Raw genomic sequence first — 16,276 nt, forward strand, 5'->3', positions numbered from 1 at the left:
ATTTATTATGAATCAAAATATTGTCATAAAAATAAGAAACAATCAAGAGACTATATTTTAAGGATTGACTCATAAGTTTTGAAAATTCATTATTCCTATTCTTTATTCTGGTTTTTATAACAAGGAAAAGAAAAAACTGCAATCATTTTTATTTTTAAAACATACTACAGGAAAAGGTACCATTTAAGCCAGTCTGAAGTTTACAATATTTATTGTCATCTTTCTTCAAAAATATGCATTAGAATAAATATTTTTCTAAACACTAAAGTAAATACAATACATGGTTCTGGCATATTTATTTTTTTGAAAAGGCACTCTGAATCTTAGACAACATAAATACTAGGCAGTGTAGTGGTTGCCATAGTAACAAGTAAATAGGAGCATGAAAAACATGCAATTTTTCAAATGTATACACTTCTTTCATAAATATGCATATTTTATAGATAAAAATTTTTTCAACCCTTGCTTTAGCTCCCTGTTTAGAGAGAGAAACACCTAATTCTTTAGAAATAAAAGATCATCACCTAGCAATGGAGTAGGCTCAAAAAAGTTTTTAAGTGCTTTATGGGAAATCTTAAGGTTTTTAAGTCAATTTTCCAAAATGAAGGAAGGAAAAACTCCTTTCATTCTATATTAATTGTCAGTTCTTTAGGTAAAGGTAAAACTGTATAAATTTCTTTTCCTCCCAAGCATGAAAGTCCCTTTTACTTTGCATAAGTTTATTAGTCACATGGAGCACTTGACCATGGAAAACGGAAAGCCTCCTTGATCAGAAAGAAGTACCAAAAGTTAATGCTAACCCAGGAGCGGCTACTTGAATAAATGATCTGAAAATCTTTGTGTCAGTGAGCTAAATTAGATTTTAAAGAGTTCTCTCCTTTTTTCTTTCCCTTCATTAAAATACAATCTCTGGTTTACAGGTACCTTAGAAGACACAGAAGTATATTGATACAGTGTTCTGAACTTTATACTTCCAGCTGAAGAGGGCTTAGAGTACATTTTCCAGGACTGGAAAGCAAAGAAGTTCTATAAGCCATGATGTGAAGTTTGAAATTTATTGAAAGGTAATAGTAAGCCAAGCAAAACAAGAGCAGGACAGTAGCTCAGCTATTATTGGGAAACAAATCCTTCAAATCTGATTACATAAATTTGTACTTCCAATTTGTTTCAATAACAACTATTAGGTAACATTCTTCTGGAGAATTTTTTAAAAATTTTAAAAAATCACCTTCTAGGCAGGGTGCCAAATATGAGGTGACAAAACAGTGTGCTCCAGGGTTCACCTTGTGCTAGCTCCTTGATAAAGAAACCATACACTGTAATGGTTAAGGACTGACTGAAATAGCCTGCGGGAGGAACTCATCACACATATGCACAATTCTATTTAAAGAGAAATCATTTTCCCCCCTGGGGGAAATAGTAAAGTTAAACTTTAAGAAATCTGAAGAATGAATTAAAACAGTAGTCAAATATTTATGACTATAATAGAATGAAATAAATCACATGGATGATGTGACCACTGCAAAAGGAAGGACGAATATATCTTTTTATTCCTCTTTCCTCTCAATCCTTTTACCTATTTCCCATTGTTTCATCTTAAAGTGATGGGAAAATGTCCCCAGAGACTGGAAAAGGGAAAACATACCCGTCTTTAAAACAAGGGGAAATGATTTTGGTAATTAGACAGCTTAATTTAACCTGGAAACATGCAATAACAAATTAAACAATCAATTAGTGACACCTAGAAGGGCATAAAATATTGGAAAACAACCAACACAGTATCTGAAAAGCCAAATATGCCAGATGAACTGAGCATCTTTTTCTGATAGAATGACAGACCATATCATCAAATAAGAAGTGAACAGTGTAATCTATTTAAGTGTTGTAAGTCTTTTTATTCTATTCCTCAATCCAGCATAGGGGGAAATGGTTTAGAAAGAAAATAACTTAAAAACTGGCTTCAATGCCAAACCAATGGATGTTGACATATCTCCTTTCTCGTGAGGGCCTGTTTCAGAACCGAGTCAACGTCTTTACTAATGACTAGTCAGGAATCTTGGCCTCCTCTATGTTTTGTCTTCATTATATCAGATCCCTGAGATCTCTGAAATTAAAAAGAATGTTTTTCCTCAGTTTTCTTTCCAACTTGTTGACCTTTTTTTCCCTAGGGATCTTAAATGCCTTGTTACTTCAACTAAATGGTGCTGTACCGGTACAAGATATAAACCCATTTTAGGTAGCAATTTTGAAAGGGGAAGAGGGAATGCTTTGTGTATGACTTAAAAGGATCTTCCATGACTAGACAAAATGGGAAGTAGCAGAATGGTGTTTAAATGTAAGTAAAAACACTTAAAACTTGAAGAATGTAAGGAATAGCTGTTACTTGGTTAGAAAAGTGAGACAGTGAAAAGAAGATCAACTGTACGGAGTGGAGAAATGAATCCAGTTCTTCAAGGAGAGATGTCTCTGTGCCATGTGACTAGCTGGCTAAGCCCACAAGGGGGTTAGAAGCACAACTATGGAGGAACGAGGTCCCAGCTTGGAAGGAAGTCAAACCTTTGGTCTGTATCAGAGAATCAGACAAGAGCCAACACTACTGAACTGAGCTCCTTATCAGATCAGGATAAGTGTTGTTCCTCATTATGTAATTAATATCCCTTTTTCCTAACCTCTGTTACTATTTAAAATAATGATTTTTATACCTTAGAAAGAAAGAAATTTGTTCGCTGAATTGTTTGATGGATCTTATCTTTCTAAGCCTAGTCAATGGGAGATGTTTCCAAGCTAGAGAGGTCATTACTTGTACCAGGGAATCAAGAAGGAAATGAGGGTAAGTAACAGCTCCCAGCCTTTCTCCCTTCCATTCTCTCAACACAAGGTGGTCACATCCTTTTCTTCCACTCTTACCCTAGGACACTTCAGAATGTTTACTGGAAAAGTTACTATGAAAAAGTTTTGTCACATACAACTGACTTAATTTTATGACTGAAAAATTGTAAGAACAAGGGCAGAATGTTTATATTTTGCAAGCCAAGATTATAGCCAATAATTTGCTTAGTTTAATAACTGAAGAAAAAAAAAATGAAATAAAACAGACCTGTAGCTTCAGGACACATGAAGGCAGCGCATGTAATGGAAAGACCTCTGAAACCAGACCAAGAAGTTCTCGAGTTTTGACCTTAGTTTGGGGTCAGACCTGGGGTAAATCCTAAACTTCCTTAGGTTCATTTCCTCTATCTATCTAAAAAAAAAAAATTAGGGGGGAAAAAGATAGAATGAGGGAACTCTAAATTTTATCTCTAAAATTTTTAGCCATTTAGTAGAAGAGCTTTCATATACGGAAGCAAAAGTAGTGTGACAGAAAATGCAAAAGATGTGGAGTCAGCTAACTTGAATTTGAATCTTGCCTCTGTCCCTTCCAGTCTGATTCCTGTATGTGTATGACAATAATATTTGCCTTACCTGTCTTACAAGGCTGTTATATAGAGCAAATGAGAAAATACATAATATGTGAAGGTATTTGTTAATTATAAAAGTGAGTCCTCATTTTTGTATTTAGTGCTGCATCCTGCACTGTCTAAGAAAGTAATTTTAGACATGGTAGAATATGTTCCAGAGACTCCTTGTTACCAGAGAAGATGCAGCTATTTACAATTTACAACTTAGGAGTGTTTGTCTCCTCGTTGTTGATTTGCTAACAGTGCCATGGTTGGACAGCCCAGGTTCCTATGAACTCAGTAAGTATTCACAGCAAAAATATGCAAGATTTCTAAACCAATTCCTCTAAAGGAAGAAGTGGGGACCTTGGTCAAAGTCAAGAAACTATGTTGGTTGGTGGTATGTTAGAAGTGGAAAGAGAAGAAAAGAAGAATTGGTTGGGTTGTACAAAGGATCAACTTAAAGTATGGACTAAGACAAGACAAAAAATATCAGCAGAAGGGAGTTGAGGACACTGGAAATTACCATTTTGATTCTATAAAATGTGCTAGTTGGACCTGCTATGTAGATGAAGGAGGTCCTTGTGGAATAAAATCCCAGGAGGGCAGCAGACATAAAGTATAATATATTTGTATATAAATATACATATATTAACATATGTAAAGCTTAACCAGTAAAAATATTATTAAGTTGGGCTACTAAACATTAGAGACTTGACCTTTTTTACTGATAATTTGCTTTTACCATTATGATATCTAACTTTTCCCTCAGGAAATATGTAATGAATTTCAGATGGTTCTCTTCAACTTTCCAGAACACAGAAAGTTCATTTGTGAAGGTCTGGTAGTTTTACTTTTAATATATATATAATTAATTGTAAAATAAGGAGAATGATTTCTAAGAAGCATGCAAAAATTCATTTGTATTGATTTATTGTCATATAGATTATGACCTTCATAAATAAAGATGGGTCCAGGATGGCATGTGTCTCTGAGAGATGATATGCCACAGAGCAAACCACAGCAAAAAGGTCCAAACGACAAGAGTGAAGCCAGACACGGCCTCATTAGTGTAATGAAATTTAACTCAATTTATTAAGTATGTATTGGTTACCAACTAATACCTATAATTAGAGAGGCATCAAAATATAAATTAATTTACTTTGGTAAAATTGATCCAGATATATTTCTAATCATTTCAATTGCTTTAAGCTTGCCAATTCTCCCTGTATTGAAGACTGTTAGCTAGTTTCTGGACCAACCTTTGGTGTATGTTCAGAGCTAGGAACCAAGTAACAACAGCACTTGACTCCTGAGGGCAGGCTTAGCCTCATCTACCTGAAGCAAGAAACTGGGGAAACAGGACATTTACCAGACTAAGCCTAAAAGAACTGTTATAGAGGACCCAGGAAAATCTTTTACATCTGGTTACACTTTCTTATCTTCTTCTTTTGCAGGATTACCTGACTTTAATCTAGGGCCTATTTATAAGCTCTATTTCTAAGTATTTCTTTGTCTGTCAAATTTGATTATACATATGTATATCACCAAAGTTCACTCTCATTTTCTACATTAGATTTTTGAAATTCTGAACTTAAAGACACATATGTACATTGTACAAAGGAATAATTTTTCCTTTCCTTGTGCTGAAATAAGAAAAGTTATTTAAATTATCGCCAAATATAGGTAGAAACTAAAAATAATAAATTTAACATTCAAAGACACTAACATTACAGATCAGGATTTACACTACAGACAAAGATAAAAAAAATATAGTCTTTCAAATTAATATATCTGACTGTCTTTCTGTAATGCTCCCGCTTCACCTGCAGCACATCAGACAAGGTAATAATTTATGATAATCATATGAAAATATACAATTAATATTCATCACCTCTCATTCCTCATCACTTTAGATGATCAGTAATGCAGAGTGAAAATGCTGTCAGATTTCTAATTGCTTTGTAATGGGCTTGAAACAGGGAAATCATTAAAGGCAAACAATCTGTCATTTGTCTGTTACTTTAACTATCTATCACACAAAAAAACCTCATTAACGAAATTGCTAATGAGCTACAAAAGACTATATTCATGGTGCTTCTACAGTAAATTAAAAAGTAATACTATGAATTGCTTAAAATATTTTAAAATATGATATTTTTGGACTTTCATCATAAAATATCTATTCTTCTGTATATTTTTTAAGTTGTGTGATTTCATTATTTTGGCATCTAATCCATCATTGAAGAAAACTCTTTAGCATATAAGAATTATTTTTCATCAGTCTTGAAATAATTAAACTGATAGTTGCAAGAAGCTGAAATGCTAAATGTGTTTATGACTAGTAAACTGACACAAGCGGTAAAAATAGTACCATAGAAACTCTGATGCTAAGTGAAGAATGTATTCTTGATTTTTACCCTCAAATCTCTGTGGATTTGAACTGTTGAAGCTGTAATGCTTCACTCAAATAATGCTATCATTACACAAAAGGTACATTCAACGATTAAAATTGATCATGATAACATTAAACTGCATAATAACATGAACCATTTTGAAATATTTAAAGATATTAACCAACACTAAAATGTTTCATAATATTACTTCAAATAATTTTGGAGGGGAAAACAAATCATTTCTTTAAATGAGCCCTCCAAATTCTACATGTCTCTATCAATGCTACCTTTCTATATGAGGTACTTAGTACTTAAAAAATCAACGATAATGCCACTAGCCTAGTTTTAAAAACAAACAAAAACCCCAGGAATGTTTTGTGGGTTATAGAGTTCAGTTGCATTTTATTTTAGAAAAAAATATGAGAGTAACAAAGATAATAGTGTTACTAATTATGTTTTACATTTTGCTAGCGGTGAATTAAGTTATTAATTTATTTCCTAGAGCAAAACATCAGAATCTTAGTAATGAAGTCAAACTTCTTTTAAATATGTAGATCTAGTCATATCTATTGGAATATACACAAATTTAAGAACCTAAGTGTAATGGCATGTTCAGCCAGGTGCCATGGTTGACATACAGGAGTAAAATCCATGCTGACTTCAAAAGGTTCCATAACACTCTAGAAATAGCTTCATTATACACTCTAATTGACTTAAACAGACTTCATATCAACTGTTTAACACATTTTAACCCACAAATTAACACCCCTTGATCATTTCAAATTAACCTTTCTTCTGTGAGTCAATTACATGACAAAAATAAAATAAACTTAAAAATTTCAGGTTTAAAAAACTAAAATGGAGAAGAGAGGATGCTTTAAAAAACAGAGCATATAGATGCATTTCACTGCATGGTTAGAAGAGATCATTACAAGGTTTCAAATTTCAAGGAAAATTCAAAGCTCACAGAAAAGGCAGAGTGGTCATAAGACAAAGGGGTAAAGAAGTAAATGAGGAAATAATAAGCTGGTATTTATTATGACTACTAAAGAGAAACAGAAGGATTATATCCAGTGTCTTTAATAGATTCATGAAACAATTAAAACATCAGATGTGAAAAAGCTAGGAAGGCAGGAACAAAGATTCCAGGTAAGATAGAGACCTTTATGAAGTCTGAAACAAGCTTGAAATAACACTGACACAACTGAAGTCAAACACACAAGAAAAACACAGCAATAGGTGTGATGACGGTGAAAAGTATTTACCTCGCTGTCTCTCCTACTTAGTGCACCACCTTGCTTAAACTCAGTGAATGTTCACTGATGATTACTGCTGAAAGAAACAAGACAGAATAGATCAAGGGAAGACAACCAGCGAAGGGAAAAAACACAAAATTGAAAAACCACTTCTAAAAGATGAACTAGGATTGCTCAGTAGAGCTGATTCGCAATACTGTCCAAAGATTTATAACAATCCGTCAAAAAAAGAAAAAAAGGAATTTTCTCTAGTTCTGGCCATTCATCTCTCTTCTCCGTCAAAATCATTATTTAAAACTTAACACTTCCATATATCTTCCTGTATTAGCCTCATTTTGATTCAAGGAATTCAATCATTCAAGTAATCTGCCTTATTCTATTCATATAACTACAAGTTATTAACTGTTACAGAACCTGTATTATTTTCTGGCAAAGCACTTGGCACAGTTATTTCAGTTGCTTGTGTGTCTACTCAGATAAACTATAAGATTTTGAGAGGACTATAGCCAACTCAGTCTTGCATGTCTTGCAACAGAATATGGGACAACTGGTAGACAATAAATACTTGTTGATAGAATAAATAAGTAAATGAGGGCTATATATGTTCTATGTCATTGTGGGTTTTGTTTTTTTTTCAACCTCATCACTAGCTAATAGATTCTAAGTTGTTCTAGGGGCAATCATCTAATTTCAGAATATAGCCATAATATTCTCTGGTACTTAAAATTATATACAGCTTAGTTCACTGATATGAAAATCCCAAAAGATTCAGAGATAAATCAGATCAAGGAAATTAAATGAAATCAGTAGAAAGAGCCAAGAAAATATAATCCCAGGGTAAGAAATAATTAACAGAAGTAGGCTGTATATATTGCACATATGTATCAATAAGAAGCGCAATTTACTAATGATCGCAAGGTAGGAATCTGTTAATACGTAGTGAACATTAGTAAGTTTATGAGCAGGCAAGTACTAAAGTGATAAATTGAATAAGAATGTGATTTTTTTTCTATCACTACAACCAAGGGTCTCAAATCTCTGCTATATTTATATCTACATCTACATCTATATCTAACTTTAGACATAGTATCTGATGAATCATCTTAAAATCAAATATTTAATGGATGCCTACTTTGCTTATGTTAGAATCTGATGACACAGGAATTACAAGGTTTTTGCCCATGTTTTTAATTTATCTAAGCTCAACAAACATTTGGGTTTGGTTTCATTTTTTCTAATTCAATAGTCTGTGGCTTTCATTTGCTCTGTTTAGAAATTCCTAAAATACTACCATAAGTTCTTACTGTTCTAATATCAAAACTGAGCAACAAACATTTCATTATTAATAATAACAACAATAGCTAATCTTCACTGAGTACTTACTACTTTCAGACACCGTTATCTCATTTAATCCTCACAACAAATCTATGAAGGAGATACTATTATTATCTCTATTTTATAGAGGAAGAAACCAAGGCACAGAGATTAACTTAAAGTATTCACATAACTAGTAAGAGGCAGAACCTGGATTCAAACCTACGTGTTTGACTCCAGCATCCATGCTCTTAACCATTATGCTAACATAGTTTATATTTCTGCTACATTAGTTTTCTATAAATGAGTAAATTACCTTCTTAAAATAAAATAGTGAGAAACAAGCCTATACACTCACATCATTAGAAGTCCAGAGAATGCAGCAAGAAAGCTGGTGCTTAGTTTCTCTGAGACGTGTTCCTGCCCCCAGACAGCTTATGATACAATTAGGAAATTACAACAGGCATCTGAAGTGTGTAACAATACCTTGTGGGATCAGATGAGTACAAATGGGGAGTACACCCAGGACTGCTATGAAAGTTGAGAGAAGGGAGTAATTTCTAAGAACCTGGCCATCATAAAAGACTTGATGGAAGAGATAGGTCTTAAAGGAGAAATAAAACTGACAGGATGAGGAAAAGAGCTATGGTATCATAAGCAAGAAGGACAAAATTATGGATGAAGTACCAAGAAAATATCCAATTATTTAAAGGTTTTATGTATGAAGATAATAGGTGATGAGGTTGGAAAACTAGGATCATACTGGGGAGGTAACTGAATGCCAGATTAAGGAGGTAAGTCTTTATCCTCTAGACCTGCCCTGTTCAGTAAAGCAGTCCTTAGTTAGATGTGGCTATTGAGCACTTTAAATGTGGCTAGTCCAAATTGAGGTGAGCTGTACACATAAAATACAGACAAGCTTTTGAATACTTAGCATGAAAAAAGAATGTAAAATATCTCATTAATAATTTTTATATTGATTACATTTTGAAATGATCCATACTCTCTGGATATACTGGGTTAAATAAATATATTATTAAAATCCATTTCACCTGTTTCTTTTTACTCCTAACGTGGCTACTAGGAAATTTAAAATCACATATGTAGTTTGCGTTTGTGGTTTACAATGTATTTCTACTGGACAGCAGTGCTCTAGAAAATGAGAAAATAAAGGAACATTAATGAGGAAGGATTCATGTAAAAAGTGCTTAAAGAAGTTTATTCTGATATAAATAGAGACAAATTCAGATTGTAAGACAACTGATCTGTCTTTTCAATAAGCCAATGACAGAAAAAGGGGGGAAAAAAACCAAGGTAGTAGTCGAGAATTGGGACTGCTATAGCTTAAAAGATATTTAAGAGATAGACCAACCAAGTACCATGTGTAGACTTTGAATGCTGATTCAAGCAAACTGACCATAAAAAGACATTTCTTAGACAACTAGGGAAATATAATTAAGGACTAAATTGGATAACATCAATGAATTGTTGATCATTTTGATGGAATAATGACACTATGGAGATGAAAGAAAAAGTTGCAAACTAAAGTACGCTTTAGGGATGCAAACTAAAGTATGCTTTAGGGATGAAAACTAAAGTATGTTGGTATGAAATGACAGAACCCTTGGGATTTGCTGGGGGCAAAAAAAAAGTGTTACCTCCTTCTAAATCCAAACAAACAAACAAATAAATACAAATATAGAAATAAATTGAGAAAATTGAGGTACAGTGATTAGAGTTTTCTGAATTTTGCCCAAAAAAGGAAAAAAAGAGGTAACACAATACCTTAATGGAATCGTTAATCAAAATAAAGTGCTTTGGCTATAAAAACTGGAGGATCTGAGCATAACTATCCATAAAAAGGAGTATGCAGGGAAAGGAAAAAGGAAAGTTTGAGAGCTAGAAAAGTTCAAAGGGGTGCCATTCTGATAGTACTGTAGAGGAAGGTTTTCAGAATAATACTTAATTTTTTGGTTTTAGGTATCCTTAGGGCCACACATAAGGTATGTTGGAATCAGGACCGAAAATCAGATCCTCTGAGTGTGATGCTTTTGTGTCTGCTATTAAACCTGACAAAATCCTATGGAGAATCTAATCCATATTTTTCCTTTTAGATTTTCAAAATTTCCTGTATCATTCAGTTATTTTTTATAGTTCAGACCACTATTAAATAATTTACCATATCAAAATATCTTATTTAATGTGCTTAGGGTTTGTCTTGACTGCTTCTCAAATTGAGATTTGGTGGAAGAAAGATTAAAAAAAAAGAAGAAAGCAACTCTAAGTGGTAACAACATCAAAACTACCTTAACATTTCCAAGTGAAACCCATATTATGCTGCCGAGAAATGAGATGCATTTTTCACCTCTATGTACAATGCAAGCAAAAGTGGTCAATATAAGGTAAGCAGAACAGAGATTTGACAACAGAAAGGAGCAACAGGACGAATGAAAAGGAGAAGGAAGATGACAAAAGCTAACAACAACAAAAAACTAAGTGCCCATTTGGAGTGCCCAGGAACTGCCTCAAAGCGAGCATTTTATTCTGCTTTTTCTGTAAGGTTGAAAGCAAGCATAGCTGCCCTGAGAATATATAGACTTGCTAAGACTTGATGTTCTGCTTCTATCTAGTTAGCTATTTGGCCTTGATCCTTGGTTTGTTTTCTCATCTACAAAATGGGAATAATAACATCTGCCTTACTTGCTTCACTGGATTGAAGAGAAAGTGAAGAGAGGTTGTAAATGTGAAAGGACTTTGAAAAGTTTTCATTCTTTAAGGCAGTTAAGATCTAAAAGAAATAATTAAGTTGAACATCTTTTCCAGGAAAACTGTTAAAACTGAAATAGAAAAACTTTACTCAGCATAGGTTTTAGTTCTCTTAGCATGTGACCATTCGAAGGGAAGTGTAGGGACAAGGGAGAAATCAGGTCTCCTCATCTGTCTCACCTTCTTCTCCCCATCCCAGTATTCACCCCACCCCCACCCCCATCCCGCGCCAGAGTAGTACGTTCGTCAACCACAAAAGGATTGGGAGCAGCGCTGCGAAGGGAAGCCGGAGGAAGCTTTGAAGGGAGGCCGAGGAAGCCCGGGGGGGGTGGGGTGCTCGCTGAGGAAGAGGAAAGGAGCGTGGGTCGGGGAGCCACCACAGGAGGGAGTTAGAACGAGGCGAAGGATCCCTTTTTCCACAGCTTGGGCACTTACTGCTGGCAAACTCCTTGGAAGCGGCGACTGGTTACCATAACGACCGCGTCCAAGAGGGCGGAGTGGCGCGGCGCTTCCGATAGGTGCCTCAGCCACAGCGGCTCGACTAGAAACGTGATTACGTCAGAGCAGTGACTTCCGGCGGAAGCTGAAGCCGGCTCCGAGGTTTGGCAGAGGATGAGCAAGGAGTTGACGCCGATGGCTCTTCGAAGTTTGGTAAGTATGATATCGAGTGAAGCCAGGAGAGGGTACCCGCCTGTAGCTGGGCGACAGAGCCGACTGTGAATACAGTGGGCTTCCGGGTCCCAATTTTGAGGAAGCCCCGGCTGTCTCGTTAAGTTGTCGGCTGTAGGAAGAGGTTGCCTGGGTCCAGAGCTCCGGGCGAGGTCTTCCGTCGCCTGGAGGGCTGGCGTGTCGTCCAGTGAACAGTTTCAGGAGCTCTTTCTTTGGGAGGCCTGAGTGCCTCTCCAATGTTCAGGAGACTCTTGCTACCAGCTGACTGGCTGTTTCGCTTGTTATTCTTTTAAGGTAATTTGAAAGAAAAGTGAATTGGAAAAATTAAGAGGGAGTGCTCCCAGATTCACTTTAATTCTTTGATATTTTGCTTTGCTTTTAAAAAATATTTATTCATTTTGTAAACATATATACAACTCTTGTAGTGTGTTTAGTGAGTACTTAACTGTGTTCTGTTTTTCGCAGAAATACCTTTCTTAGAGGATCATCCACTGTCGGGTTCATTATTGAATTCTATTTTTAAATACTGATGTGTATTCATTAACATGTAAGCATATATCATGAAACATCTAACAGGTTTTCTATACTTGTCTATATAATTGTACAGGATATTCCTGGGGCGTTCTAAATGAAAATATATGCTTCAGGTTTGCAGTGTAATCATGAATTGCTCAATTAAATACCAAATAGTAAAGCAGTTACTGGTTATTTCTTAGATACACGCAGACTGTAATGAGTTGTCATCAATATTTCTATTTAGCTGATCTAAGAAGGCCCACTTCTTGTTCGATGGATGATGGCATTTGAGCAGATACCAAAAAAGGATTGGTACCGTATTCTGGGGGCAGATCCAACTGCAAGCGTGTCAGACCTAAAACAAAAATATCAAAAACTCGTATTAATGGTAAGACTTTTCTTTCAGATTCCAAATTTTGGGGGGAAAATCAGTTTTTTTATGTGATCAGAAATTTGGGTTTCCATAAAATGAGTATATGATATCAAAGCAGGACTCAAAGTATTACTTTGGTTAATTGAAAGTTTTAGTAATATTGTTTAAAAAAAATTGATTTGAGGTGGGATAGCTTGGTGGTTTGGATCACAAATGAGTCATGCTGATTGAGTTACAATCTTGATTCTACCACTAACCTTGAGAAGTTGGACAAATTATTTTCCCCTATATGTTCCTCATGGATTATTAAATGAAATAATCCATGTAAGACGCTTAGAAGTGTGTCATGTAATAAGCGACACTAACATCCAGTAGACACGAGGTGTCACACACTTGAAATTTGGCTAGTCTGAAATGAGATGTGCTGTTAGTGTAAAGTACACATTATATTTTGAAGACTTAGTACAAAAAAAGAATATAAAATAATCTAAAATTTTCATGTTGATTAAATATTGAAATGATAATATTTTGTATATATTAACTTTTTGTATAATTTATACATAATATATACATAAATTTGCATATATAGTAAATATAATTATCAAAAAATGATTTCATGTGCTTTTTACTTTAACATTACATATGAAGTTTGCATTTATAGTTTGCATTGTGTTTCTGTTGAATAATACTAATTTAGGCCAGTTGAACACTGTCCTTCATCTGACTCCATTCTTTTGTGAAATGAATTGTGGTACTTAGTAATAAATAATATCTTTCTAAACTATTGTATTAATTTTTTTCAACTTACGTTGTGAGGTTTCTTAAGTCACTGTCAGTAACTATAATGGCCTCCAGTTAACTCAGTTTACAAAAGGAGTAGAGGACCATTATTTATATAGCATTAATTGTTTCTCTCGTTTTTATCAAATAGATCTATGAGATTTTGCCATTACTTAGGGTTTATTGTGAGAGACAGCAAATGTTTCACTTTCAAAAATATATTAATATCCCTGCTTTAGGTAAGAAGTTGAGCTAAATGATGTAAACTTTCTTTTGTCTCAGAATTTTAAAAATTTTTGTCAGTAAAATCAAGTAGACTTTTGAAAATTTTTCTAATACTGTATCATCCTTGTGGCTCCGTTAACTGGGAGATTAGGCTAGAAGAGTAGTTTGGGTCTAGATCATTGCAGGACATTGTAGGCCATGTTGACCTTTACTTTTACAAGAATCCATTTGCACTTGATATGGTGACATCTGTCAAACATCAAAGTACATGAACTATTTTGCATACCCTTTCATAATGTATTGGAGAGTTCCAGTTGCTCTACATCTCACCAACATTTGATGCTGTTAGTTTCTTTCACTTTTATTTGTTAGGGGTTTTTAAATTTTGCCTCCATTGACATTTTGGGCAGGATAATTCTTTGTTATTTGGGACTGTCCTGTGCATTGTAGGATGTTTAGCAGCATTCTACATGCCAGTAATAACTAAAAATGCCTCCTGGAGGTAAAAATTGGAAACCTCCCTGCCTCATTGAGAACCACTGTGCAATTCTGTGTTTATAGTGATATTTCATGGTAGTTTTATTTTGTATTTCTCTGATGACTAATGATGTTAGCCTCATTTTAAATGTGATTTTAGTCATTTATATTTTTTTCTTTTATGAAGTCTGTTATTTTAAAAATTAAATATAGTCTTGATATATGTATATATTGTGTATTTTCTCCTACTCTGTGGCTTGCTAGGTCATTTTCTTAATGGTGATTTTGATGAGCAGAAGTTTTGTTTTGGTGAAATACAATTTTTGTTTATGCTTAGTGCTTTCTGTGTCTTCTTTAAGAAGATCATGAAGGTATTCTCCTGTGTTTTCTCCTAGAAGGTTATAATTTACTTTTACCTTTAGACCTGTGATTTTTGTGTGTGGTGTGATACAGGAAGTCATGTTTTTATTTTTCCCTCAATATGGATATCCAGTTGTTCATCATTTATTGAAAAGATTTTTCTCTGTCCATTGGATTGTCTTGGCAATATAGGTCTATTTATGGGCTCTATTCTGTTTGATATATTTGTTTAGCCTTTTATTAATACCTCTGTCTTGATTACAATAGATTTATAAGCAGTTTTTAAGTCATAAAGTTTCTCTAATTTTGTTCTTTTCAAATTTATTTTAGTTATTTTAGATTGTTTCCATGTACATAGAATCTTAGAATTAGCTTGCAAATTTCTGTTTTTAAAATCCTGCTTGAATTTTAATTGTGATTATACTGAATATATATCCACTTTAGCAGAATGGGCTTTTAACAATATTGAGTCTTCTAATCCATGAATACACTATATCTCTCCATTACTTAAGTCATCTTTAATTTCTCAGAATTTTTTAGAACATTCAATGTAGTGTTATACATCTCTCTTTGGGTTTATTTCTAATTTTTTGACATTTTTGATTCCCTGGTAAATTTTTTTCCTTTTAATTTTATTTCCTCAGTTATTTATTGATAGTATATAGACCTGTAGTTTATTTTTATATACTGATCTTGTATCCCACAATCTTGGTAATTTGCTTCTCAGTTGTCTTATAGCTGTTTTTGTAGATTCCTTAGAATTTTCCACCAACACACTTATGCCATTTGCAAATAAAGAAAGCTTTAATTCTTTGTAATCTGTATGCATTTTATTTATTTTTCTTTCCTTAATGCACAAGTTACGTGTTTCTATTATAATGTTCAGTTAAAGTGGTGAGAGGAAATATCCTTGCCTTGTTCCTGGCTTTAGGGAGGAAACTTTCAATATTTTACTACTAAATATAATGTTAGTGTTTTTTAAGGTGCCCTTTATCAGATTGGGGAAATTTTTCCTATTCCTAGCTGCTGAGAGTAATTACCATGAATAAGTATTAAATTGTTAGTTTTTTTTACATTTATTGAAGTTTGCATGTATTAATTTTCCTTCTTTAATCTGTTCATGTACTGAATTACATTGATTTTTCTTATGTTAAATTTATTTTGCATTCCTGGGATAAACAAATCTCACTTGTTGATGAAATACTATGGTTTTTATATATTGCAGGATTCTAGTTGCTGTTATCTTGTTAAGGATTTTTATGTCTAGATTCATACTGTATACTGGTGTAATTTTGTTTTCTTGTATGTCTGTGTCTAAATTTAGCATCATGGTTATGCTGGCTCTGTAAAATATTTGGGAAATGATTCCATCTTCTCTCTTTTCTGAAAAAGTTTGTGTAAGATCGCTGTTATTTCTTATTTAAGTGTTTAATAGAATTTACTAGGGAAGTCATCTGGGCCTGAGGTTTACCTTGTGGGAAGTGTTTGCAATTATGAATTTAATTATTTTTAGAGGCTATGGGGCTATTCAGATGTTACATTTCCTGTTTCATCAGTATAGGTGAGTTGTATTTTTTAAGAATTTGTCCATTTTATTTAAGAAGTCTAATTTACTGTCATAATGTTCATACTATTTCCTTATTATCCTTTTATTGCTGTAAGATGTGTGGTTTTGTCTTCTCTTTCATTCTTTATATTGGTAATTTG

At 33.8% G+C, this 16,276-nt stretch overlaps 2 protein-coding genes across 3 annotated transcripts in view; one reads left to right on the forward strand and one right to left on the reverse strand.

Annotated features, from left to right (window-relative positions):
- Nucleotides 1–11,801, reverse strand: part of DCDC1 (doublecortin domain containing 1) — a 381,196-nt gene extending 369,395 nt beyond the window's left edge. Inside the window, exons 1-2 of the mRNA XM_032488403.1 lie at nt 11,605–11,801; nt 7,099–7,165 (exon numbers count right to left, since the gene is read on the reverse strand). The gene's annotated coding sequence lies outside the window, so the exon portion shown is untranslated. The remainder of the gene's footprint in view (nt 1–7,098; nt 7,166–11,604) is intronic.
- The window catches only part of DNAJC24 (DnaJ heat shock protein family (Hsp40) member C24), a 48,643-nt gene continuing 44,092 nt past the window's right edge, over nt 11,726–16,276 (forward strand). The window contains exons 1-2 of one of the 2 annotated variants that reach the window (XM_006195075.3): nt 11,726–11,820; nt 12,599–12,742. In XM_006195075.3, coding sequence (XP_006195137.2) covers nt 12,632–12,742 — 111 coding nt within the window. In that variant the 5' untranslated portion in view covers nt 11,726–11,820; nt 12,599–12,631. The remainder of the gene's footprint in view (nt 11,821–12,598; nt 12,743–16,276) is intronic. The other variant, XM_014568033.2, reaches the window with a different exon arrangement.

Source organism: Camelus ferus, chromosome 10, assembly GCF_009834535.1.
Source record: "Camelus ferus isolate YT-003-E chromosome 10, BCGSAC_Cfer_1.0, whole genome shotgun sequence".
NCBI classification, from domain to species: domain Eukaryota; kingdom Metazoa; phylum Chordata; class Mammalia; order Artiodactyla; family Camelidae; genus Camelus; species Camelus ferus.